The sequence below is a fragment of the Chiloscyllium plagiosum genome, chromosome 6 (genome assembly GCF_004010195.1).
Source record: "Chiloscyllium plagiosum isolate BGI_BamShark_2017 chromosome 6, ASM401019v2, whole genome shotgun sequence".
NCBI lineage: Eukaryota > Metazoa > Chordata > Chondrichthyes > Orectolobiformes > Hemiscylliidae > Chiloscyllium > Chiloscyllium plagiosum.
In genome coordinates, this window is record NC_057715.1 from 56,273,539 (window position 1) to 56,297,049 (window position 23,511).

At 38.9% G+C, this 23,511-nt stretch overlaps 1 protein-coding gene across 1 annotated transcript in view; it reads left to right on the forward strand.

Annotated features, from left to right (window-relative positions):
* LOC122550600 (NADP-dependent malic enzyme-like) overlaps window positions 1–23,511 on the forward strand; it is a 166,014-nt gene that overhangs the window by 110,675 nt on the left and 31,828 nt on the right. The window contains exon 8 of the mRNA XM_043691568.1: window positions 4,930–5,039. Coding sequence (XP_043547503.1) covers window positions 4,930–5,039 — 110 coding nt within the window. The remainder of the gene's footprint in view (window positions 1–4,929; window positions 5,040–23,511) is intronic.

Sequence of the window (23,511 nt, forward strand, 5' to 3'; positions counted from 1 at the left end):
ATTAAAATTGCTCATTGCCTATTTTCTGGAAGTGCCTCCCTCAATCTTTCTGCTCTGCTCAGTCACTCCTCTTCTGAATCACTCCGTAAACTTTACTACTTTTACCAAGTATAATATAAGACCTACACTTATGTGTCTTGCTGTCAGATTTTACTCAATAAAGCCCATGTAAGTCTTGTTTTACAACATTAAAATGGTAAATAAAGACAAGAATTTATGAAGGAGACTATTCATCCCAGCTGACTTACCCTTCTGTGTAAATCTTCGTAGTTTGTAAGAACCTGAAAACATTTCTGGCTGTACATTGTGGCTAATGCACTTAGTCTGAAATAAATAGAAAATGTAGATTTTCTTTTCATTATTTAAAGTGTGTTTGAATTCATCTGTGAGGCTGAATTCCTCATTACTTAGCCTGCACCACTGAATGATAGCCATGTAGCCATTATGCAACTTACACCTTTAGATGCATTTTTAAAAACTTAATGTTTTGGCATTTATGTTTTGATAAATACTCACTAATTCAAGAGTGTTTTCAAATACCTAACTTTAGGTAGTAGCTTGTGGCATGCTGTATAACTGAATCTAGATCTATGATGTTATTTCAATGATGTTAGTTCAGTCTTGAGCATTTTCCTTGTATTGGTTTGGTAGGTGAGTAAAGCGAAGGTCTGTATTAAAGTTGGGAAAAGGCAATGAGAATTTATGGTACTGATAGATCATCACCCAGCAAAGTGATGAGTTGTCTGTACTTCGAAGCTATAAGTTACTAAAGAAGTAGCATATTTCAACGGGTGAACGATACTGAGGGTACTATGAAATGAAAAGAAAACTGAAAATTATTGTGCTTCATGTAAAAAAACAAACTGGAAACAAAGAAGACAAAGTCAGAATTATCAAATACAGTTTGTAATCCCCTTGAGAAACTAAAGGAACTCTGAATGAAACATAACAGGATGGATTGATTATGAAGTTTTTTTTATTACTGCAATTGTGTGATTCACTTCCTGGACCATGTACCGTCTGCAGTTCAAAAGACTTCCATGAGACTTCCTTTTTTGTTCTCCTCCAACATTTCTAGAAGCCATCTGCTAGAAATCTGAATCAGGAAGAAGCTTCAGCAGATATGTGCTTGTGCACCTGTGGCCACTCATTTAGTTATACAAAGGGATGGTGATCATTCAGACTTATTCACTGCACTTTCAAATTCATTTAATAAGTAATGATTATGTTCAAAAAGCTCTTAACTACTGCATGATGTTAAGGGTTTCCCTTTCTTGCCATCTCATCCCTTTTCTTCAAACAAGAAAAGCAGGATTTCATTGATTCCTTTGTCAATGCATTTGAGACCATCGGTGGATCTTTCTCTTATCTGGTATAATGTGGACAATGGTGTGAGGATAAGTGATTGGGAACTAGGATGAGGTGATGGGGGAGATCAATACCCAGTAGGGGGTTGGTTGGTAACGGGATCCTGAAGAAAACCCAAGGAGTGTGGCCGGGGGAGGTGGATGTGGGGAACTAGGGAGAACTCTTGGGGATAGGGAAGCCCTATAATTTCTCCCCGCCACTGGTGAAATGAGAGGTTTGTCTTCTCGTGAAAGGTTAAACAGGTTAGACTTATACTGCTGAAATTTAGAAACATTAAAAGTGATTTGGCTGCAATGTATAACACCCCAAGGCATCTTGTCAAGTTCTGGGGAGAAGTTGTTTCCACTTATGGCAGAAGCTAGAACTAGAACTTGGGGTCACTGTTTGAAATATCCTCGGTCACTTATTTTAAGCAGAGATGAGACAAAATGTTTTCTCTGAGGATTGAGTTTGTTTAGAAGCCTTTCTGAATAGGTGGTAGAAACAGAGTCATGAACTACTTTTAAGACAGATGGATAGAGGGAAATGAAAGGTTATCAGGGGTTTACAGTAATGTGGATTTGAAGTTTCAATCAGATCAGCCGGGATCTTGTTCAAAATTGTAGATGTACCAAGGGGGCAAATGGCCTGCTGCTGTTCCAAGTTTGTATGTACAAATTTTACTTCTCCTACAATCTCCTACAATCTCAACAATGTTTGCATTTGATCTCACAGCTGTAGTCAGAGCTGCAACTTGGTCTATTGTCCATTTCATCAAGGCTCCTTTTTATTAACCGTGTGTGCCCTATTAAGTTCCATGCACCTACCTTGCAGCAATATGCTGGAGGGTCCCTACCTTGTGACAGTGTAAACGCTGAGGCTTTCGTACATCATTTCTGCTCTCAGTACCTTCCTTTCTGGCCTGAGGAGGAGATTCTGGTGCATTCCCAGCTGCCCCTTCTCATCCTGACAACTAGCCTTCCTTTGACTCACACACTAATCCTTCTCAGGCTTATGGGTATGACAGAAAATGGATTTGGATTTGTGGACTAACTTATAGTCAGCTGCCTGTCTTGCTGTTGCAACTTTCAGATTCTCTGTGTCCCCTTTCTCTTGAATTATTTCTCTTGGGTGTCTCATATATAGTTTCCACCTTTTTATACCTGTATCCAATCATCAAAGTTATTTTTCTTTATCTTTATACAAATTGCTCAGGTAGTTTCCAGATACTCTGAAATTTTTACTTGCAAGCCTCAGACCAACACACACACACACCAAGAATAGCCTCTCTTTGTCCACCTCATCAACTTCTAAAGCTTCATTAGAAAGCAAGACAAAAACCTCATGAGCTCTGCCCATCAGCCTGCTTTGTATGAGCAGTATCCAATTTTCTGTTGGCCACCTCATCTGTCTTTTCTAAAATTTTTAAATACTTCTGCGTCCTTTGCATTAAATTCTGAGAGGGCATGCACATATTTAAACAACTAGGTAAAAACAATGACTGCAGATGCTGGAAACCAGATTTTGGATTAGTGGTGCTGGAAGAGCACAGCAGTTCAGGCAGCATCCGAGGAGCAGCAAAATCGACGTTTCGGGCAAAAGCCCTTCATCAGGAATATTTAAACAACTGCCCACTTGGATGTGGAGTGGAATTGTATCTTTCCATATCAGACTGTTCCCTGGATTTGGAGGCCTCTTTTAAGATGGTATTTCCTCTCTCCTGCCTCTTTTCAGTTTTCTCCTTCCTATTGCAGTTCTACTTCCAGCTTCTGGAATTCTGTTTCGTTTTCCATTCCTCTTTCTAACATGTTCTTTCATTTTCTTTGAACTCTCTCTGAAGTGCTCTTTCAGGTTTTTTTTAATCTAATGTGGGTGGCACGGTGGCACAGTGGTTAGCACTGCTGCCTCAGCGCCAGAGACCCAGGTTCAATTCCCGCCTCAGGCGACTGTGTAGAGTTTGCACATTCTCCCCGTGTCTGCGTGGGTTTCCTCCGGGCGCTCCGATTTCCTCCCACAAGTCCAAAAGTGTGCAGGTTAGGTGAATTGGCCATGCTAAATTGCCTGTAGTGTTAGGTGAAGGGGTAAATGTAGGGGGGGGGTGGGTTGCGCTTCGGCGGGTCGGTGTGGACTTGTTGGGCCGAAGGACCGGTTTCCACACTGTAACTAATCTAATCTAATCTAATGTTTCTGTTCAAGTTAAAGATGTTTCTTTTTATTTTCTTGTTCAAGCTGCTTAGTTTGAAATTAAGTCCAGTCAAATCACAAACTTAATTACGTTGCTTCTCTTTCAATTTCAGATGATTTGCTATTATCCCAGTTATGTCTCTTTTCCTAGCCACTGCCTTTAAATCCGTTTTCAACCTTTCCATCAAAGTAAATTGTTCTAGCCTTGGTTGCTTTTTGTAAATCACTTGGGGATACATTTCCTCACTCCAGAAAGAATCTTAGTAACTACAAAGCTATTTTGGATAATTAATGTACAATAAACTTTTATCCTTTTTATCTTTCTCCAAATAACTTTGTTTGAAAATTCATTTGTGGGGGGGTGCTAGCCAGCATTGACTATTAACTTTTACCCTGTTTCCAATTACACGCTGTCAGCATTGAGTATCCTGCTATAATCACTAATGTTACGTTAATATGGAGTTGGGAGGAGAAAGGTGCACTGTCTTTTCGTTGCTTTCCAGGTCAAATGTTTTACTCCAGTGTGTGATATGGTTAATCATATACTTTCAACACATGAGAATAAAAAGAATTATCAACTTGATTTCTTTAATGAACACACAATTGTTTATTTATTATAAAACAAATCTTATTCAATGAAGATTCAAGAACTGGTTAACGCACAATTTGTAATGAAAATGTTTGTCCATTTAAATGAATCAACACATACAAAATAACAGATTTTTCTTTGCAGAAATTCACTTTTGGAGGGAGGATAAAAATCTCTTGGCTGACCATCTTAGTTTTTGAAAAGGATAAGATTTGACATGTTCAGATGGCTATTGATGTGATATACTGGTTTACAAAAGCGGATATCGCTCAACACGTGCAGTTATCACTGGGGATCTTTGTGGACATAGTTGTTCAGGAAATATCAACAAGCTCTGAGTTTTTTCATGCCAGAGCAAATGGAACAGGTCTCCAGGTAGCATGCTGCAGCCACAATAAGGGCCTTTTCAGAAACCGGAAATCTAAACCGACTGGTTGCCTATTACGATAAAGAATATCTTAGCAGACGCTGCAATCTGACAGTAATAAATTTAAGCAGAAAGTCTTCAATAAGCAAATAGTTATGACGAGATGTGTGACTATTAAGAAATGTATTATTTAAAAATTTATAATCTTCTTTCATTGATTTCCTTTAAAATAAATCCAAATATCCACAAATTGTTCAAACTCCAAAATATTATTAAACATGAAGCCTTCATAATTATGTTCAAATCAGCAACAGTAATAAAACTTTGCATCTTTACATCCTTTATATCTGATTCCAGAAAAGAATGTAGTCTTAACAGTTGTTCTATTTAAAATTAATGTTGTATGTTTAACTGCCTATTCATTTATTTCATTGGGTCTTAGGTATGGAATGAGCTGTCTTATTCAGTTTGAAGATTTTGCAAACTCCAATGCTTTTCGCCTTCTTAACAAATACCGCAATAAGTATCTGACTTTTAATGATGACATCCAAGGTATGCAGACAAATTATTTACTACAAGATTCAAAACGTACCATGTTTAGAAGTCAATCTTTGGAATGCATAAATATTTGCAATCTGACCAACATTCACCATATATATTATGCAGACAACGCTGTTTGTCTTTCCAAACTCTGGTTCCAAACTTCCATCTGTTTTAATTGAACTTAACCTTTCACTGCAAGTACTTTGGAACAAAGGTCAGGATGCATTTTTTTCCAAGATTTGTTATCTTTAATGGGGAAGATAAAGGAGAAGAACAATTTAAGTGCAATGTACCTCAGTTACACAGTATGTGCATGGAGACAGTGCACACAGTCGTTGCAGGTAGTTGGTAAACGTTCTCCTCTATGATTCTTCTCTGAAGGTAGGGAATTAGTAGAAGTCTTTACTGGTGAGGGCTGTTGAGGCTGGGTCAATAAGTATATTCAGGTCTGAGATTTTTTTTAAATCAGAAAGATAATCAGTGCATATGGGGAATAGATAGGGAAAATGGAGTTGAGATCTGATCAGATCAACCATAATCTTATTGAATGGTGAGCAGACTTGATGGGTGAAATGGCCTACTTCGCTTATACGTCTTATGATCTGATGGTTTGATAAATGAGACTACCATCACTTGCAAGTTCCAACACCAAGTCGCTCCTCAACCTGGCTTAGAAATATATCATGGTTCCTTCTTTATCACTGTGTCAAAGTCCTGGAACTCCATCATAATGGCGTTGTGGGTTTACTTATGCTAACCAGATTGCAGTGGTTCAAGAAAGCAGCTCAACACCACCACCTCAATGCCTACTGCGGCTGACTAGCCAATGATGCCCACATCCCATGAATTAATTAAAATAACAAATATTGAGGTAACTTGGTGAAAATCTAATAACTCTTTAAAGATCCTGGGCGTCAGCACTAGTTACACACTGCGAATTCCCCTCCATTCCCATTATTTTTGCTGTCTGTCTCCTATCTCTGAATGAATTGCCAATCCAAGCCAAAATATTATCTCAGGTTCTAAATGTTCTTAGTTTTGTTCCTTGCATTGTAGCTAATTGAATGTCTTCTGGAAATTCATGTAAGTATTGTTTTTTCATTCTTTCATGGGACATCTATCACTGGCAATGCCTATATTTGTTATTTTTCCTTGCGCAGATGATTGTGAGCCATGTTTTTGAGCTGCTGCAGTCGATCCAATGTATGTGTACCATAGTGATGTAAAGGAGGGAGTTCCAGGATTTTAACCCAGCAACAGTGAAGGGTCAGTGATAGACTTCCAAGTCAGGATGAACTATTGCCTGGAGTTGAATTTACGGATTATGGTGTTTCCATGGCAACTACTGCCCTTATCCTTCTAAGTGTTGGAGATCACATGCTTGGAAAGTGCTATTATTGAGTTGTTATAGTGTGTCTTGTATACCTCAACTACTGTGTATAGGTTGTGACTGTAAAGTTAATGTGGTAGATGAGATGCCAGTCAAGCAGATTGCTTTGCCCTGGATAGTATCAAACCTTTTAAGTGTTGTTTGAGTCACACTAATCCAGACAAGTAGAGAGTACTCCATCGCATTTCTGATTTATGTCTTTTTGACAGTGAATATGTTCTGGGGAGCTGAGAGGTGAGCTCCTTGCTTCAGGAGTCCAGCCTCTGACCTGTTATTATAACAACAGTATTTATATAATTGATCAGTTAAGTTTAAGGTCAGTATTAACCTCCAGAATGTTGATAATGAGAGATGGTTGGAATCTCCTTGGAAACGGTCATTGCCCAGCACTTTGTACAGTGTGAGTGCTATTTGTCACTTATAAACCTAAGGCTAAGTATCGTCAGTGACTTGCTGAATGTGCACTGCTTCAGTATCTGGGGAGATGCAAAGATACTAAAACTTGTCTCGTTATCAGTGAACATCCCACTTCTGACCTTATGTTGGAAGGAAGGTCATTGATGAAGCATCTGACAATGATTGGGCCTAGGACATTAGAAACAACCTGTTCTGCCAGGTTAGTTACCTCTTTAAAATGTCCAGCTAAGGGTGTTAGACATGAATTACCATTTACAGATGCAGATTAGATTAGATTACATTAGATTACATTACAGTGTGGAAACAGGCCCTTCGGCCCAACAAGTCCACACCAACCCGCCGAAGCGCAACCCACCCATACCCCTACATTTACCCCTTACCTAACACTACGGGCAATTTAGCACGGCCAATTCACCTGACCTGCACATCTTTGGACTGTGGGAGGAAACCGGAGCACCCGGAGGAAACCCACACAGACACGGGGAGAACGTGCAAACTCCACACAGTCAGTCGCCTGAGGTGGGAATTGAACCCGGGTCTCTGGCGCTTTGAGACAGCAGTGCTAACCACTGTGCCACCGTGCTGCCCACATGCATGGTGGGTTTGGTTTCTTGTTTCGCTTCAGTTATCCAAGTACTCAGTCACTCTCTTCATAATCATAGATTCCAGTAAGTTACTAATAACTAATATTAGATTGACTGTCTATTAATGAAGAATGTTCTTGTTTATTTTTCTTGTCTCTTAAATATTAGAAAGTCATTGGCACTTTTCCAATTGAAGGGGTCAAATGCTGAAACAAGAAAGTTTTGGACGATCATGACTAATACATTGGATTCTAGCCAAAGTGGAGCTCTATTTTGTGACCATCTGCATTCCATAACACTGAAAATGTGCATTTTTGATAATTAAATGGCCTAGTAGAACTCTTGTTTTGTGTAATTAGAGATCACTTACAAAGTGAATGAATCTTAAATGATAAAACAAACTCCTAAAGGCCTGTGAAACTGAGTTCCCACACAATTTCTTGTTTAAATAGAGTTCAAGTTCCCTACCCCAGCAATCTTTCATAGTTTTCATCATGACAGTACAAAGTTTGTTTTTCGCAAACAACTTGAGTTTGCAGGGCAATATTTAGCATAATTAAAATGTTAACACAATCTTTCACCTTGAAGTTTTCTATGAAATTTGCATAGGGAATATTCTGTGCTGTTTTAACAAGAATATAATTTGTATGTCATCTGAACAGAGGGTGGATAGTTGGTGATGCTCCTTAACCTTCCTGGTGATTAGGTCACCTGGGAGGTTTGGAAAATGCTGTACTAATCTGATGTAGGAACAGAAGAGGCCATTTGGCCCATCAAGTCTGCTCACCAATCAATGAGATCATGCCTGATCTGAAGATCCTCAACTCCAATTTCCTGCCTTATTCCTGTAATTCTTGATTTCCCTACTGATTAAAAATCTGTCAGTTTTGAAAGTACTTAACGACCCAGACTTGACAGAATTCTGTGGTAAAGAATGCCATAGATTTGCTACTTCTGTGAAATAAAAAATCCTCCTCATTTCTGTTTGAAATGGACAACTCCTTACTCTGAGATTACGCCCTTTGGTCCTAGACTTTCTAACAGGGGAAACAACATCTATCCTTTCAAACCCCCTAAGATTCTAGGAGGTTTCCTCTCACTCTTCTAAACTCCAATGAGTACAAGCCCAATCTATACAACCTTTCCTCAGAAGAAAATCCCTCCATACCTAGAAACAGCCTAGTGAAACTTCTCTAGATTGCCTGCAGTGCCAGTACATCATTCCTTAAGGGAATCAAAACTGCTCATCATATGTGACAGTGTAGGGAGAAAACATTCCCACTTATAAAAGGATCAAGAACAAGAGGGCACAGATTTCAAGTAATTTGCAAAAATTTGCAAATGTGATGTGAGGAGAAAAAAGCATTTTTACACACAGTGCTTAGGGTATGCAGTGCACTGGCTGGAAGTAAATTGAAGCAGGTTCAGTTGAGAAGTGCACTGGCTGGAAGTAAATTGAAGCAGGTTCAGTTGAGATATACAAAAGGGCATTGGGTGATTGAATAGAAACAACATAGTGTTATGGGAAAAGGACAGAGGAATGACACAAAGTCATGATGCTCTTTTGGAGACCTGGTGCAGACATAATAGGCCGAATGGGCTGCTTCTACACTCTAATAATTCTGTAATAATCTTTGTGGTTCTCTTATAGTTTAGATTTTTAGATTAGATTAGATTAGATTAGATTACTTACAGTGTGAAAACAGGCCCTTCAGCCCAACAAGTCCACACTGACCCGCCAAAGCGCAACCCACCCATACCCCTACATTTACCCCTTTTAACCTAACACTACGGGCAGTTTAGCATGGCCAATTCACCTAACCCGCACATCTTTGTGACTGTGGGAGGAAACCGGAGCACCCGGAGGAAACCCACGCAGACACGGGGAGAATGTGCAAACTCCACACAGTCAGTCGCCTGAGTCGGGAATTGAACCCGGGTCTCTGGCGCTGTGAGGCAGCAGTGCTAACCACTGTGCCACCGTGCCGCCCACGGTGGCACGGTTATCCAGTTACTCTTTATCAGCAAATGACAATTTCATTTTTCGGGCTGTGAACGTTGCTGCTTAGGCTAGCAATTGTTGTGAATCCCAAAATATTTGAGATTTTCAAAGATGGTGATGAATTATCTTAAAATGTCTTGTCAAATCTTAAAGACAAAGAGCAATTTACTTCAGTATTTTTTCCTCTAGTACCTGAATACAGTTCTTCAAAAACCATATAGGTGTGGTGCTGGGTATGGTGCGAGAGCAGCGAAACCAGGTGCTATCAAGCAGAAGAATGCAGATTCCATTCCTAACAGAACTTCTGTTGTATGTCATAAAACCAGAAAGTTCTAGAGAAATTCTGCAGGTTTGGCAGCATTCATGGAGAGAGAAACAGAATTCCGAGAAGACTTTTTTGACTCAAAGCTGTAACTCTGTTTTTCTCTCTCTGCAGATGCTGCCAGATCTGCTGAGTTTCTCCACCACTTCCTGTTTTTATTTCAGATATCCAGCATTTACAGAATCTTCCTTTTATACTGTTGCATGCCATCTGCCTTCCAATGTATGATCATAAGGAATGTAATGTGAGAGTAGCCTCACTTCCTGCTTGGTGACAAGCATAATTGGTGATGGAAGAATAACAATGAGACTAAATTTGTCCAAAGTTAAACGTCACACAACACCAGGCTATAGTCCAACAGGTTTAATTGGAAGCACTAGCTTTCGGAGCGCTGCTCTTTCATCAGGTGGTTGTGATGACCACCTGAAAAAGGAGCAGCACTCCAAAAGCTAGTGCTTCCAATTAAACCTGTTGGACTATAACCTGGTGTTGTGTGATGTTTAATTTTGTACACCCCAGTCCGACACCAGCATCTCCAAATCATGACTAAATTTGACCACCTCTTTTAGCAATGAAGTGATCTTCTTAGTGCCTCCCCAAAGAATCAACAATAGAGCTGGTGGCACAAAGAATTCCAAATATTACCTAGTTAAGAGCATGTGACTAGTTCCTCAGTTTTCTGTTCTGTCTGTGTTCAAGCAATCAGTCATGGAACATTGTTAGTAAAGGCCTTGCATCAAGTTTTACTATCCAGTTTAAGTAGAAGATGATTGTATGCTTTGATCAAAGATAAAACTAAATATACCAAATGAGCCTGTATAAATTCTGCTGAAAGTGTGAATGAATGAACCAAGAATGACAATGTGGCATTTTCATTTACATTTATCACCTCTTTCAGATATGTCTCAGTGCTGCACATAACATGAATTACTTTAAAATAAAAAGCTTCAAATATAGTCCTATGAGGTTGTCAGTTTGTAAATACAAATGAGCATAGCGGTGATTTTATACAATCTGATCTCTCCGGTGGTCAGGATCATGGATGTATTTCACAATGACAAATTCTATGTGTCGCAATGAGACCACTGCCCCAAGGCAAAGTTTTCTAACTACATACAGAGATTATTTGATGCATAATTACAGACTAAAGAAGAAATATAACAGATAACTACATGCTTGGAAATTTGCAAGCTGAACCAAAAAGTCTGTTTTTCTTATGTATTTGACATGGTAAATTTAGCTGCTTTTCTATTTCACTTTTGCTATGTATCTATAAATGAATATTGTGCTGTGACACTGTATATCTATACACTGTCTATAAATATACAGTATACTGTATACACTGTCTAAGTGGGTATTTAATGTAGATGTGTTGGGACTGATGTGACCTTCCTGTTGATCTTCACCTGCTGCTACAACCAATGGCACAGTTTCTTTGACCATCTCTGATGTAAATTGTCTCTATTTTCAAGACACTCTCAGATGAATTAACATATATATGCCATTCATCTCCATTGTTTCTTTAGAAATTGCTCTCATTATAGCTGATATGATAATTTACTTGTCAAAGGAATGAAAGGACAGGAGTAGGACCTTATGAAAGATCATGGATAACCTGCAATCTGACTTCATATGGGCCTTCATATGAGTCTTGGCCTCAAATCCCTTAATGTTTTTGATTATCTGAATCTATCAGTCTGATTTTTAATTAATGATTGATCCAGCATTAATTATGTTTGCAAAATGGAGCTTTAACCTTCTATGATTCCTAAGTTAATTCAGAGAGGTTTGTTTTAATTTTAATCAATATATCCTTATCCTAGAACTTGTTCAGTCCATGAACTTCAATTTCTTTCACCTTCGTATAATATATTTGATGTTTAATTCTAGGAAGACTAAACACAGATTGGATGATGATTTTGTGGAATGCCTCCATTCAGTCTGAAAGTATGATCCTGATCTGAAGAAAAGCACCTTTAGCGAATGATATAGAAGTTATATCACTTGTAATTATATAATAATAACTATAAATATATAATTAGTTGAATTAAGTAATTGAATTAGTCAGATTGTGTTGTTAGAGTATGTAGATTTATTGATGTTTATGGCTAGAATTATACAAGTCTGTGCCTTGATTAGTGTCAGATTATATAATTAATTTTTTAAAAGTTCGTATGCAGAAGTAGAAATTAGGGAAAACATTTTTGGTTGGTTATTGAAACAGTCTGATCTATGGAAGGAAGCTTTTTGGGTTGGTGGAACTAACTGTGTGGCCTTGGCCTTGAAGTTGGAATCATTGGCTACAGTTGTATGGTGATGAAAGAGCTGGTGATGAGATCTGAAAAACTGGGTGGTAAAATAGGGTTGAAAATGTCTGTTGCTTACTAGCAGGGGTGACAATTTACCAGCGACTCAGAAGGTGGGAAGCGGACCTTAAGTCACCAACTAAAGACCTTGTCTCACCACTGCTGGCACTTACCCTGTGGTGAAACCCCACCATGTGTGGAATTGCTTCTTTTGGCTGATGAAGTCCGAGCAGGAGCTGTCTGGTTCTTGGGGTGCTGCTGGGACCAACAAGCTGCCGGTCCTCCGATGGCTGTCACAGGACTTGGGAGAGTCCCGGATGAAAGAAACTGGGGACAAAGTTCTGGATGTAACAGCAGTGGACAAGCTTTAGGGGATTGAAGAGTCTTTGGGTGGGCTGCAAATTGTTGAATGCACAGTGACTAAGGTTTTCTTAGGGTGGATCAGAAGTGGAAAGTGTGATTAAAACCGTGGATTCTTAACTTGGGCAAGTTTGGTTAGTGGCAGAAGACCATGTGAATGACCAAGAATAAAAGTATTTAGGTGAGAGAATGTAAGGGCAAGAAGCCCAGGACATGTTTTTCGACTGCCAATATATTAATTGTAAGTCGTATAAGTGAAAGGGATTACATCAAACCATGATGACATGAGAAATATTGTTACTGAATTGTGTACCAAAGCAACTTCCTTTATGAAAGTGGTTTTGGAAAAGAAGTAGACTGATTTATTTATTGTTGTTTCTTATGATCAGAAGAGATATTATTGGTTCCCCACTGACATTCCTGGCAATTTTCTGACCAGATGACGATGAACATCTATCTAGAGATTATCATCAGATGTTCTCACCAGAGCTGCTGCTGCTTTTGGAAACTTAACTGAAACAATACAGAATAATAAATACTAGTTTAATTTTAATTTATTCTATATCCTATTCACAATTTTAATTATTAAACTTGCACATTGTTTAATACGAAAGTAGTGTTAGAACTCAGAACCACTGAATAGTTATTTCAGTTTCTAAAAAGTGCTTCATTGGCATCACATCTGCAAACATCCAACCCCTCTGCCACCAACAGTAGCAGTATACAATCTACAAGATGCACTGCAGAAGTTCACCAAAGATCTTTCTAACCTATGACTACTACCATCTAGAGGATAAATGCAGCAGATACATGGGGGCACCAAAACCTGCAAGTTCCCCTCAATCTTGATTTGAAAATATATCACCATTCCTTCAGTGTACTGTGTCAAAATTGTGGAATTCCTTCCCTCGTGTGTTGTGCATCTACCTTTCGCACAAAGACTGTGGTGGTTCAAGAGGGCAGATAACCACCTTCTCAAGCGCATTTAGAGACCGGTAATAATTGTTGATTGAGCCATTGACACTTATACCCCATGAGTAAATTGGAAAAAATAAATAATTGGAAATTGTGTTGGCAGAGTAAGACCAGGCATGCTGACTGAGGAATGATTAAAGAACTAGATATTGAGCTTTTGAAGATGAAGGTGGCGGCAACACAAAATGGGGATTAGGAGAGAACATTTCATTGGTGAACTGAGACAGTTAAGACTTCATGGTTAAAAAGTGGTAGAATGTAAAATCGACTAAAGTCGAGCACAAACTCTTCAAGCGTTGAGGGCTGAGGGAAGCTGTAGCAATGGAAGACCATGGTGGGATTACAACTGAGGAGAAGAATTTTTAAATGGGTGCTATACCAGAAAGAGATGCTGCTTTCTCCCACATCAACTTCCTTTATTTTACAACCGCTAGAATATACACTACAAAATCCCTTCACCTCCTACCTATATCTTTTCCTAAATTGTAACTTGGAAGACTTCATTTTGATATAGAAGTCCATGATTTTGCTGCATTATTGGGAGAATCCAGGTTTGCCATAAAGCTTATTTTCCTACTGAAAAATTTAGAGTGAAATTCAAACTGGATTTGGGTTGGGTGGGAAGCAAAAATAAAATTTCATCTAAATTTTAATTGGGCTTGAACAGAGCTTATCCAGTTTTAATGGAAAAGGGAATCAGGATCATGGGAAATGACCAATACTCTGAAGAGGAATATCCTTCATTTCTTTGTTTCAATGAGATCAGGTTCCTCAGATCATTGGGTCTTGGAGAAATCTGACAGCTAAAGGGCATTAAGCAATGTTGAATGGAAGAAGCAGGTGCTTTTCCAGCACAACTTACAGGTCAGAAGCAATGAAAGTGCTTCCTTCTGACCCTTTAAAGGGAATGTTTCTATCAGACCTTTAATTATGTAACAGAATTAGTAAAAGCAATGTTAAATACTGTTCGAACCGCAAAAGGACACTTTTTCTCTTTGTCGGATGAGTGGGTCACCTTTATCCACTAACCCAAAGTATTCCTATTGCTTTTGTAAAAGTTACAGTTGGAATATAAAAATGTAGCCTTGACTCTAAGTCCTTAACACAGTCTTTAAAATTTGATGCCACCATTCTAACGATCCTTGTGATTTTGGATGGTATGCAATGGATTGGAATTGTTTTATTCCTAAGATATCCACAACTTCACTGAAAAGTTTTGATGTAAAATTTAACCCTCGGTCTGATGTATCTCTTTGGGTAGTCTGTATCTGGTGAAAAATTTGAGTAACTCTTCTGCAATCCTTTTAGCTGTGATACTGCATAATGGAATGACCTCTGGAAATCTAGTGGACACGTCCATTATTGTCATCAAATACTGATCCCACTTTTTGTTTTAGGTAAGGGTCTTATGCACTCAATTAAAACCCTTGTAAAAAGGTTCCTCAGACACAGGAATGGGTATTAAAGGTACTGGTTTTCTTACTGCCTGAGGTTTTCCAGTTAATTTCTCTAAGCTAAAAATATCCACTTTGTCCTCCATCTCTGAACAGATGGTTTTGTTTCAACCATCCAATCAACATAGTCTCTGATAATTCTATTTCAACTTCCTTATCTGTATTCTTTGATTGCTCCTCCTGTTTCAACTCTGATGGCTTTGTGACCTTGTTATCATATAGTCTGGAAAAATCCCAGGGTATACTTCCTGTAATACCTTAGTTGCCTGATTCTCCATGGGCTTTTTAACCACAGTAGGCAGCACTCCTACCCGTGATCCAGCTATGTCATTAACCAAGGACAAATTATATTCCCGGAGCAGAGTTTCTCCAGTATTCCAATCACCATTTCTTCACTTTTCATTGGACACGCCAATCTCACTTTACATAATGAAGCACTTCTCATCTCATCATGAATTCTATATGTTAGCACTTTTTCTGGCAATAGTCCTTCTGAGTTAAATATGTCCTCATCTGTTAATGTCAAAGATTGACATGATCCCATATCTCTTAATAGTGTAACTTCTTTACCTGCTGCTCCTGGCCTATGCAAGTAAACCTTACTGTCACAAGTAAATGGTTTAAGAAGATCTGGCACTTCCTTCTCAACCAAACTCTGACCACGCTGTAGTGGTGGTGCAGCTTTTTAGCCTCCACTGTGCTTTCCTTTACCACTTTAAGAAAATTCACTTGCTCATCCTGTTTTCCTACAACCATCTTCCCAGTGTTTTTTCTAAGCCACCAATACTGTGACTTTGTGGCCCACTTTATTGCAGTGAAAATACTGGAGCTTTTTAAATTTTCTTTCCCCTTCATGGGTTTCCTTTTTACCCTATGGTAACCTATCTCCGAGATCTACTTTTCCCTTACTATCTGAGAATTTTTCTTTTCCCCAGTTTCTATCCCTCATGGATTGAAATTGATGCTGGAAGTCAAACTTTGATTAATGAACCAACTCTCAATCTTCAGCCATTTTAGCTGCTAATCTTGCTGCTTTAACTCTGCTCTTCCACGAGTTCGCACTACCTTAGGAAGTGAATTTTTGAACTCTTCCAAAATAACCATCTCTCTAAGAACATCATATGTTTGATCTATTTTTAGTGCCCTTATCCACCTCTCAAAATTACTTTGTTTGATCCTTTCAAACTCAATGTATGTTTGACCAGGGTTCCTCCTTCAATTCCTGAAACATTGTCTGTAGGCTTTTGGCACAAGCTCATATTCATTTCAGATGGCTTTCTTCACCACCTCATATTCCCCAGGTACCTCCTTTGATAGCAATGCAAATACCTCACTAGCTCTACCTACCAACTTTGGCCACATGGTCACTGGCCACTTCAGTTGTTTAGCCAATTTCTGGACGGAAGTGAAAAAGGCTTCTACATCCTTCTCATCAAATGTATGAAATGCTTGGATATATTTAAACAAATCCCCACTGGACCTTTGGCTACAATGGTCTTCACTATCCTCCTGACTAAGTCTACCTTCACCTCCATCCTTTTATGTTGACTTTTGTGTTGTAAGTGCCAACTTCTGAAGTTCAAACTATCTCTCTCTCTTTCTCCCTTCCCTCTTTTTTTTCCTCTTTCTTCTGCTAGGGACTTCCTCTCCTTCTTTTCCTTTTGTTCTGCCAGTGATTCTTTTTCCTCTGCTTTTAATCGTAATTCAAACTATTTCAGTTTCATTTCAAGTTCAAGCTGCTTCATCTGCACTTAAGTTCTAGCCATTTCCAAAGATTCCGATGGCATTTCCAGCAAATGTAAATGTCAAGCTGTTACTGTAACTACCTCTCCTTTTCTCACAGACAAAGGCAACCCCAACTCCAGCTTGTCTGCCAATTCCAACAGCTTTGCTTTGCTCACTTTCTGTAAAACCCCCAAAATCACATCTTCCACCCCCAGAAAGTTGTTAGTGACTGAAAGAACCATTACTGCGCAAAGCACTATTTAAACCAACCAAATCCAATACCTGAAACAAAAGACTTACACGCACCACTTGCCACCTTTGAGTCCCAAGTGGAATTATAGCATTAAACCTAGACGAGCTCCCAATCTGTTATGGATCACTCAAAATAATTTAAGAAGGTAGCCTTGACCATAAGACAGATGTGAATTGGATTTTCCAGACGTGATGCAGTTGGTTAAACCTGTTCTAATCCAGTAACATTCCATAAATACACCCCTTATCAAAAAGGTAAATTCAAACATAGATTCTTACAGGCAGGAGGAAACAACATCCAAAGAGATTTCAGAAGACGATCAGAGGAATTCTTTACTGAAGCTTCCAACTCCCCTGGACTCTCGCATCTTGTAACTGTTATAGCTAAAAGCAAACTAGAAAAAACCTGAACTGGGTGAACTGGTCACTCCCCTTCCATTGTTAAACCGGACACTTCCTAGATTCTTAGGCAGCTCTGCCCTTACGACTCCCTTGACAAAAAAACAAGGACAAAATAACCTTATTAAAGTGACAGCATCATCACAGGATTAGCCGTTTTTAATGAAAATCTCCCCAAGGAGGTTTCCCTTCCACCTCAGCTAAAATTGCAAACGCTCTGTTGGGAGAAAATAGTTTTAGAAGAATTTACTGGTAGCATATCGTGGAAATATGACTTGTATATGCAACTTGCAGAGTGTGTAACTGTTGTGAAGAAAATAAAGTAGCGTGCAAAGGTTGCATTATAATTTGTAATATTCTGGGCATAATACTTTTTAAAAAAAATTGGATTTTAATTTTGAATGGAAATGTGACTTTGTCCTCTTCCCGAATACAGCGGTCTTAAGCTGCAAATATTACCTACCACCTTACCCTGAGAGAACTAAGTGTGCAGGTGGTTAAAGGTTAAGTTAGGGCAGATTACTTGCCACCCCATTTCCACTGAACACCCAATTAAAGGAACTTAAAGGAGCAGTACCATAAACTTGACAACTCAATACTCTCATGTCCCAAATTAAAATCAGGATGTAAGGTTCATAATACAATTTACAAACTAACGATATCTGAAGTTCTATCTTTCGTATCTAAAATCACAAAAAAATGCTTTCGAGTGTGGAAATGACATTAGGATAATGGGAGATGGAATTTAATATTGTGGAGTGTAAGCTGATGCATTACAGCAGAGGAAATTGGATAAAATAAACTATACTTAATGGTACAGGTATAGAGAGTGTGCTGGAACAAAAGGTGGCTGAACAGCGATTGGTAAAGAATAAGATTTCAAAATTCATAAATGGAGTACAAAACTTGGAAATTGTTTTATAAAATTTCCGTTATGCCACGGTTTGAGTATGGCATGCATTTCTGGTGAATGCATTTTAATAAAGGTGTGAGGTCTTTTAAAAAGATATCAAGAAGATTTTATACAATGGTTCCAGCAATTAGGAGTTTTATTTTTGATTAGGCAAAAGTGAGGACTGCAGATGCTGGAGATCAGAGTCTAGATTAGAGTGGTGCTGGAAAAGCACAGCAGGTCAGGCAGCATCCGAGGAGCAGGAAAATCAACATTTTGGGCAAAAGCCCTTCATCAGGAATTTTGATTGTTGAGCACGAAAAAAATTGACATGTTAATTCTGCAAAGTCCTTCCTTGACCTTGATTCCTGTAAGGTGGTTGCTATGGCAACTTATGTCATTTTAAAATACACCTCTAAGATTTACAGGAGTGTAGTAGCAGTATTCTACCTGTAGGTGGTGTTTGTGCCAAATAAGGATTTTCTTTTGAAAATTTGGAGAATGCTGGGACTGACTGTACTTGAGTAAAGCTTTTTAATGTAGAAAATTGTGTTTTTTAGTGTTTTGAAGTTGCATTTATTTCAAGGGCAGCTTTGGACTTGTGCTTTTAAGGCCTTTCTCTAAAATCCAATCAGCCTGTTTGTATTTAAAAGCGAGGAAGAGTAGTCACTGTGCTTCAGTTCAAGTCATGAGGAATTGTTTTAACTGTATTTGCATTTCAGCCTTATTACTGTTAATTAAAGTAATCATAGAACTCGCTCATAACTTGAAAAACTTATATTCTAATGAAAATTAAATTAACCTTGATAGAATGCATCCCAGGGTACTAAAAGAGATGGCAGGAGAAATAACAAATGCACTTGTGGTAATTTTCCAAAGTTCGCTGGACTCTGGGACAGTTCCAGCAGATTGGAAAAGACCAAATGTGATGGCGTTGTTTGAAAAAGGAAATAGACAAAAGATGACGTATTATAGACCAGTTAAGCTTAACTTCTATACTGAGGAAAATACTTGAATCTGTTATGAAGGAAGAAATGGCAAGACATCTAGAAAGAAGTTATCCCATTGAGCAGACGCAGCATAGGTTCATGAGAGGCAGGTCATGTTTAACTAATCTACTGGAATTCTATGAAGACATTATGAACATGGTGGACAATGGGGACCCAGTAGATGTGTTTTATCTAGATTTCCAAAAGGCATTTGACAAGATGCTGCACAAAAGGCTGTTGCATAAGATAAAGATGCATGGCATTACAGATAATATATTAGCTTGAATAGAGGATTAGTTAACTAACAGGAAGCAAAGAGTGGGGATAAATGAATGCTTTTCTGCTTGGCGATCCGTTACTAGTGATGTGTCTCCAGGATAAGTGTTGAGACTGCAATTATTCACAATTTGCAAATATGATTTGGAGTTGGAGACCATTTGTACAATGTCAAAGTTTGCAAATGACATTAAGATGAATGGTAGAGCCACGTGTGCAGAGGACTGTGAAACTTGGCAGACTGACATAGCTGACTGGGCAAATATCTAGCAGATGGAGCACAATGTTAAGAAATGTGAACTCCTCCATTTTGGTAGGAATAGCAGTAAAAAGATCTATTATCTGAATGGTAAAAAAAGAATTGCAGCATGCTGCTGTGCAGGGGGACCTGGGTGTCCTTGTGCTTGAATCACAGAAAGTTGGTCTGAAGGTCCAACAGGTAATTAAGAAAGTAAATGGAATCTTGTCCTTCCTTGTTAAAGAGATTGAGTTTCAAAGCAGGAAGGTTATGTTGCAGCTGTAAAGGGTGCTGGTGGGGCCACGCCTGGAATACTGCAAGCAGTTTTGGTCTCCTTATTTGAGAAAGGATGTACTGGCACTAGAGGGGAGGTGCAGAAGAGGTTCACTAGGTTGATTCCAGAGTTGAGGGGGTTGGCTTATGAGGAGAGCTTGAGTAGACAGTGATTATATTCTTTGGAATTTAGAAGAATGAGGGGGGGATAGAAACATACAAAATTATGAAGGACATAGCTTAGGGGAAGCAGCTTTAGGACTAAATTGTGAAGGAACTTCTTCACCCAGAGAATTGTGAATCTGTGGAATTCCTTGCCCAGTGAAGTAGTCGAGGCTATCTCATTGAATGTTTTTAAAACTAAGATAATTTTTTGAACAGTAAAACAATTTAAGGGTTATGGTGAGAGGACAGGTAAGTGGAGCTGAGTCCACAAAAAGATCAACCATGGTCTTGTTGTATAGCGGAGCAGGCTTAAAGGGCCAGATGGCGTACTCCTGCTTCTATTTCTTATGTTCTTGACGGCCACTGCCCAATCTGTAGATCTGCACGGCTATATGTATTCTCCGAAACTGGTATTGCTATTCATCCAAATACTCTGAAATCTAAGTTGCCTGGTTAATCTTTAATTAACTTTTTAAATATCTTCCAGCAAAACATTGGAGTGTTTTATGTACAGCCACATGGCACTACAAACCATGCAGTGAGTTTTTTTTCCAGTGCAGTGTTTTACCTGATACAGTAATGCTTATGTTATCTCCTGTAAATTGAGAAACGGGATGTAATTATTGTGATATTGAAGAATCCAGTAGTTGTTTATTATAGCTAACTATTATAAATAAACATTAGATTACCGCAAACCAGCAGTAGCTTCCAGAAATGTCATGATTTGAGCAATCTTAGGATAACATGGCATATGAGACCTTGATACGCTCAGGCTATATGCCTTGATACAGTAATTATTTCATGAGCATGTCTCTAAAAGGTATATTGACATACTGCCCATGAATTACAACTGAGCATAGAGAAAGAAAGCCTCTTTCCATTTGCTTATGGTTCAAGGACTATTCAACCCAGAGTTGAGATTTTGGGCATGAGGCAAATGAGAATGTGAGGAAGAATTGTTATAGGTGGTAATGACCTAGGATCCTTTTGCCTATGCGGCTGATGGAAGCAGAGAAAATGAATAATTTCGAAAGAAAATTGAAATAAATAAACTTGGAAGGTTGTGAAGCTGAAGGAGGAGAATGGATCTAACTGGATTACTCCACAGGGAACCAGCGTGAATTCCATAGGCGCGCTGAACGTTTTGTCTCTTTAACACCGTGGAATCTCCTGAATTAATTTTGTATTGGTCTCATTTTTTTGCAGTGTGAATTTTTTTAAAATCAAATGCATATTATTGTATTTAGAGATTTTTATACTTCTAAAATTAATACATTGTGCTGGGGAATGCTTCAAATCACTTGATTCTGTAATTCAGATATTGTCTTTAGCTTGGTCCTAAGTGAATTGATTTACCCATAGGGAGGGCCTCAACTGGGACCTTGGGTTCATGTCACACTACAGGTGACCACCATTGCACTATAACACTATAAACACACACACACATTTGTGGGGTGAATTTGTACTTGCAGAGTTACATTGTACTTTGCTCAAAAACTGCATGAATCCATGTAAGACTCTGTTAACTCATTTTTTAGATTAGAATCAGTCTAAACATTATGGCACAGACAACAGCACATGGGGCAAACACCTTCAACGCGTTACCTGGGCTGACACCAATTGTTAAAGTTTTAACAATTCTTTTACATATGAAATAAGTGAAACAAACATGATCATTCTAACAGATGAGAGACTTAATAAACAATCCAGGTATTTTTCAATTTATAATTTCAGGTACATCACACTGTAAACTTTTGCTATAAATTCTGTGTCTTACAATTGTGTACTCCACAACCACCTGATGAAGGAGCAGCACTCTGAAAGCTAGTGCTTCCAGTTAAACCTGTTGGACTATAACCTGATGGTTGTGACTTTTAACTAAGTGAATTGCAGTTTGTTCAGGAGGCTCAATGAATTATTGCAAAACAATATCTTACTCATTATTATCAATATTATTGCTTTCGTTGGAAAATGAGATTTCTTTCAAACATCCTAAACTGAATGAAGTAGGAACTGTTTTTGAAATGTTAGTTTTGCAACTGTTTGGCACTTTGAGCAAGGACGGTTGACATCTGCATTTTTATAATAAGGAAGCAGAATTTTTCATTTTACTTTTATTAAGTCTATAGAAAATGCCATATTTTCATAGTAATAGAAGCAGGAACAGGCCATTTGGCTCATTGAGTCTGCTCCAATATTCATTAAAATCATAGCTAGCCCATCCAACATCTCAGCTCCTCCTACCTGCATTATCCCCATAATCCCTAATTCCTGTATCATGCCAAAACCCATCCGACTGTATCTTGAATATATTTAATGAAGCTGCCTCTACTGCTTCCTTGGGCAGAAAATTCCATAGATTCACTACTCCTTGGGTGAAGCTGTTCCTCCTCATCTATCCTAAATCTCTGCCTCGTAATCTTGAGGCCATGTCCCTTAGTCCTAGTCTCAGCCACTAGTGGAAACAACTTGCCTGCTTCTATCTTACCTATCCCTTTCATAATTTTATATGTTTCTATAAGATCCCCCCTCAATCTTCTAAATTTCAGTGAGTACAACCTCTCCTCATTGGTAAGCCCCTCATCTCTGGAATCAACCTGGTGAACCTCCTCTGCACCGCATCCAAACCCAATATGTCCTTCCTCAAGTAAGGAGACGAGAACTGCACACAATACTCCAGGTGCAGCTTCACCAACACCTGGTACATTTGCAGCAGAACCTCCCTGCTCTTAACTTCAATCCCTCGAGCAATGAAAGCCAATATTCCATTTGCCTTCCTGATTGCCTGTTGCACCTGCAAATCAACTTTCAGTGATTCATGTACGAGCTCTCCTAAGTCCCTTTGCACAACAGCATGCTGCATGCTATTTTTACTTCCAAAGTGGATAATCTTACATTTACCAACATTGTACTCCATCTGCCTATACACTTAACTTATCTAAATCTCTCTGCAGGCCCTCCACATCCCCTGCACAGTTTGCCTTTCCATTCAATTTAGTGTCATCAGCAAACTTGGATATGTTATACTCTGTCTGCTCTTCCAAAACATTCATATATGTATACAGGTAGACAACTCTTTATCCAAAATCTGAAAAGCTCTGAAATCCAAAGGTTTTCTCGTGAAAATTTTTCTTTATTAACAAGGTTGTTTGGCCTGCAAGCAGTTAACCCAACTCCGCACCCACTCGATGCGTGTCACTGAGATGTGAGGGCATGGCCCAGCTCTGGAAGAGATAAAAGGTAGGGAGGAGGGACTTGGGGGAAGGCCGTCGGAAATGTGATAGGTGGAAAGAGGTCAAGGTGAGGATGATAGGCCAGACTGGGGTGGGGGCGGAGAGGTCAGGAAGAAGATTGCAGGTTAGGAAGGCGGTGCTGAATTCAATGGATTTGACTGAGACAAGGTGGGGGGAGGGGAAATGAGGAAACTGGTGAAATCCGAGTTCATCCCTTGTGGTTGGAGGG